The sequence below is a fragment of the Mesitornis unicolor genome, unplaced genomic scaffold, assembly GCF_000695765.1.
Source record: "Mesitornis unicolor isolate BGI_N332 unplaced genomic scaffold, ASM69576v1 scaffold5549, whole genome shotgun sequence".
Classification (NCBI taxonomy): Eukaryota; Metazoa; Chordata; class Aves; order Mesitornithiformes; family Mesitornithidae; genus Mesitornis; species Mesitornis unicolor.
Window position 1 is genome coordinate 85,500 of NW_010206425.1, and position 3,728 is coordinate 89,227.

The following is a 3,728-nucleotide window of genomic DNA, read 5'->3' on the forward strand; positions in this document are numbered from 1 at the left end:
GCTCTTCCCCAAGTCTGCAGCATTGCATGGGGTTATTGTGACTCAAGTGCAGGATCCCGTACTTGACCTTGTTGAACTTCATAAAACTGGCCTCAGGCCATTGATTCAGTCTGTCCAGATCCCTCAGCAGAGCCTGTCTACCCTCAGGCAGATCAACACTCCCACCAAACTTGGTGTTTTCTGCAAACTTGCTGAGGGTGCACTCAATCCCCTTGTCCAGATCATTGGTAAAGACATTAAAAAGAACTGGCCCCAGTACTAAGTATAACAGACAGTTAGAAAGCTGTAACCTTTTCCTTCTCTGCAAGAGCTTTTTTTGCATCTATACGGATTCCATCTTCCTCAGAGTCTGATTCTGGAGATACAGAATCATGAGTACTATCTTCTTTATCAAGTTCTTCAAGTATTTTATCCTGAAATCACATAGAAATAATCATCTATGTTATAATTTAACAATATAAAATAAATCAAGTAAGACTAAGAGAACTAGTAGTATGTTTTTTAAAAAAATCTCTCCTGCTTAAGTACTTTTAACCAAGGAATATTCCACACTTCAAAACTAAGAGACTTAATCTCTCATACTGCCAGCTGTGTTTAGTCTTATATGGCTTTTCAATAGACCTACTGCTAAACCATATTTTTTCCCCTTAAAGTCAAATTAAATCTGTTGCATGAAAGCAGAGTCGACATAGAACTAGTATTTCTCAATATTCCAAATTTTAAATATATAAAGATTTTGGAAGAAAGCTAGTATCTATGTTCAAACAGTACCCAGCACAGTAAGATACTGACTTGAGGACCGAACTCTCAGCACTATATGAAAATCTTATTTATAAGACAGAATCAACTGGGGACAAGACTAAGCTGACAAGTAAATATTCTGACTCACCACATCAAGTTTTCCCCATGCTTCATAATCATAAGACTTGATCTTGTTTTTCTTGTTTTCCTCTGTGGTTATCTTTGAAGGGACTTTACTTTTGCTTCTCTTCTTTTTCTTTAAAGCCTTGTTTCGAATTGGTGGCAAATTCTAAATTGAAATAAGTAATACGTAACTGATGAGTGAAATTCACTTGTATTGAAGAATATATAGTACCTGTATCTAGATATATTATCTGTATCTACTGGCTAGTTTTATTTCAGAAATCCATCCATCAAGTTGTTCTTAGAAACTCTACAAAACCACTAAGGACAGAAAGTATAAATCTTTCAATACATAATAATGGCAAATATTATGATACAAAGTTAAGTTTTAGAAGAAAACTCTCTGTAGATTATCACTGAAGAATAACATCAATACATTAAAAGTCAGCAATAAATAAGTGATACTGATGCTGCAAACAAATATTCTCCTAGCTCTCCCTGAAACGGATGAAAAATTTACTGGCCCCATCACTTCCAGAGGCTACTGCCCCACAGCTCTGTTGGTGGAAGAGCTTGTAGAAGAATCTTTGGTCTGCTTCAGATAATAAACAAGTCAGCTGGGTTAGCTCACACCTTCTATTCAAATATTTTAAGCCAACACGTAATTCTGCTGAAGCAAAAAGTAATTATTACAAGCACTACCACATTACGATTAGCTGAGTTAATATTGATGCTGCACTTGTGATTTCTACCTCTTCTGGGACACCACTCCGTTTCCTTAGTTCAGAATCCACTTCTTTAATATCTTTCTCCCAGTTCTCCAATTCTCTCATAAAATCCTGCAGCTCTTCAGCATTTTGCTTCATTTGCAGCTGTAGTTCTAGTGCTTTATTTGGTGCACTCATTGTAGTCTGCCAAATTCCAAGAAGAAAACTCAAAAATATGTACTGAAGGAAGCTAGCTGCTTCAAAATGAAGAAGTCTGACTTACATGCAAGACAGGCAACCTAATAGCATAGTAGGAACATTAAACAGTAAGAGAGTAAGAAGAAACACAATTCAGATGTCTGAAAAAATAATGGGAAACCATGTTATTTAGATAACATTCTGTGAGAATAAACACTTCTTTCCTAACATGCTTTCATAACCAAGTGTGAGGTAAAGGGCTCAATAAGTCCATGAAAATCCTGAAAGTGATAACAAGGCAATTTTAGTTTAAAGCAATTTCTGTACTGTTTCCCAGACGACAGAATGAAGAAAAACTTAAAATATTAAGTTTCAGTTTTAAAAAAAAAGACAATTAAGATACACCTGCTGCCTTCTATCTAAACAGAAACAAGACATCTGACAAACCAATCCCCAAAAGCACTTTCAGCCCCTGCAAGTATGTACGCTTAAATACACACACTTTTTTAGCACAAGAATGAGTAAATGCACGGTGCTTTATTATGAAGTCTAGTGAATTACAAGTTCAGAATATCCTTTGAATATGATCTTTGCACACATCTGTAGCCCTCCAAGTCCCTAAAATGCTGTTCAATAATCATTAGTACTGACTAGTCTTCATAAATTTTGTTGTCTTAATTTTAGAGTCTTAAGTGAAAGGTATCTTATTGTTATAGAAACATCAAGTCATAAGTATAAAGTAACCTTAAAATAATTCCTGGTTACAATTCAGAAAAAAATCCCCACATTTGTACCGTCCATAGCACAAAAAGCTGAAAGGATGAAGCAAACGTATTTAGAATATGATCATGATTAAGTAATTCATGATGAACTAAATACTAACTTAGACAAAGAAAGCCATGAATGGTTGCTAACTATAACCTTTATATTGAAAGAGCTTCAAGATCAGTTACAATCCTCACATAAGGATAAATAATCTATTTCTTGAGATAGTATACACACAATGTTTAAGAGAGAAAAAGGACTAGATTTTTTATTTTTTATCATCCAGTACAACGATAACCTAATAGCATAAAATATATAAAATGTTATTTTTTATAAAAATATAAATAAATTATTGGCCAAACAAAGCTAATGACTTCCACAACACAATGTGTTGTCCATAATTATGGGCAAGTCTTATTAAAAAAAAAAGAAAAAACACACTGCATGATTACTAGTGAACTAATGCTACCAGAGCAGAAGTGGCTTTTCATCCACAGGAGTAAACAGCTGTGTAGGTGCCCTGATGCACTAGTTTTGCTTCTCCCTAGCTGCTACTTATACATAGGTAGTAACATGCTTACCCTTAGCAACAGTTTTTTCCTAAAATCTTCTAAATATTTGTTCTATTTGAAACAAAGTGGTAATAAAATTTTGGTTAAGCCAAAAATACGTATTTCCAATTTAGGTGTTTATTATACTTTTTTTCTCCACCTACAACTGTTGCCTCACGCTGAGCTGTGCCTGCAATCTTCAGCCAGTTAATTACATGAAACCTGGGCATTGGCACACCAGGTATTCCATACACACTGACCAACCGTAGCCAGAACAAGATACTTCAAAGGATATAAGAATCTATGCTGTGATCTGTTGAATTTGCCTTCCTAATACTGCTGACTAAACTACTATTCTTATACATGTGGAAATCTAACATTAAATTTAGCTGCTTGTTTCGTGGCGTTCTAAAGCGTCTGGCACGAGTGTACAACGTCAGCCTGCTCCCGTTACCCACTCGCCTACACACAGCATAGCAACGACCGTAATCAAGGAGCTGCCAGCAGTCTCCTTCCGAGCACAGCCCTCAAGGCTGCTTCCTTTGAGTCCCAACGCCAGAGCATTCCCTCGCCTTACTCAAACCCTGCGGGCTTCCTTGTCCTAGCGGCTCCACAGAGAAACAGCCACATTACCCCCGAGGCC

The 3,728-nt window shown here is 36.3% G+C and overlaps 1 protein-coding gene across 1 annotated transcript in view; it reads right to left on the reverse strand.

Moving 5' to 3' along the window:
- The window catches only part of RPAP3 (RNA polymerase II associated protein 3), a 16,058-nt gene extending 14,285 nt beyond the window's left edge, over positions 1-1,773 (reverse strand). Inside the window, exons 1-3 of the mRNA XM_010191739.1 lie at positions 1,617-1,773; positions 890-1,030; positions 291-413 (exon numbers count right to left, since the gene is read on the reverse strand). Of these exons, the coding sequence (XP_010190041.1) occupies positions 291-413; positions 890-1,030; positions 1,617-1,769 (417 nt within the window). The 5' untranslated portion in view covers positions 1,770-1,773. The remainder of the gene's footprint in view (positions 1-290; positions 414-889; positions 1,031-1,616) is intronic.
- Between the last annotated feature and the right edge of the window lie 1,955 nt (positions 1,774-3,728).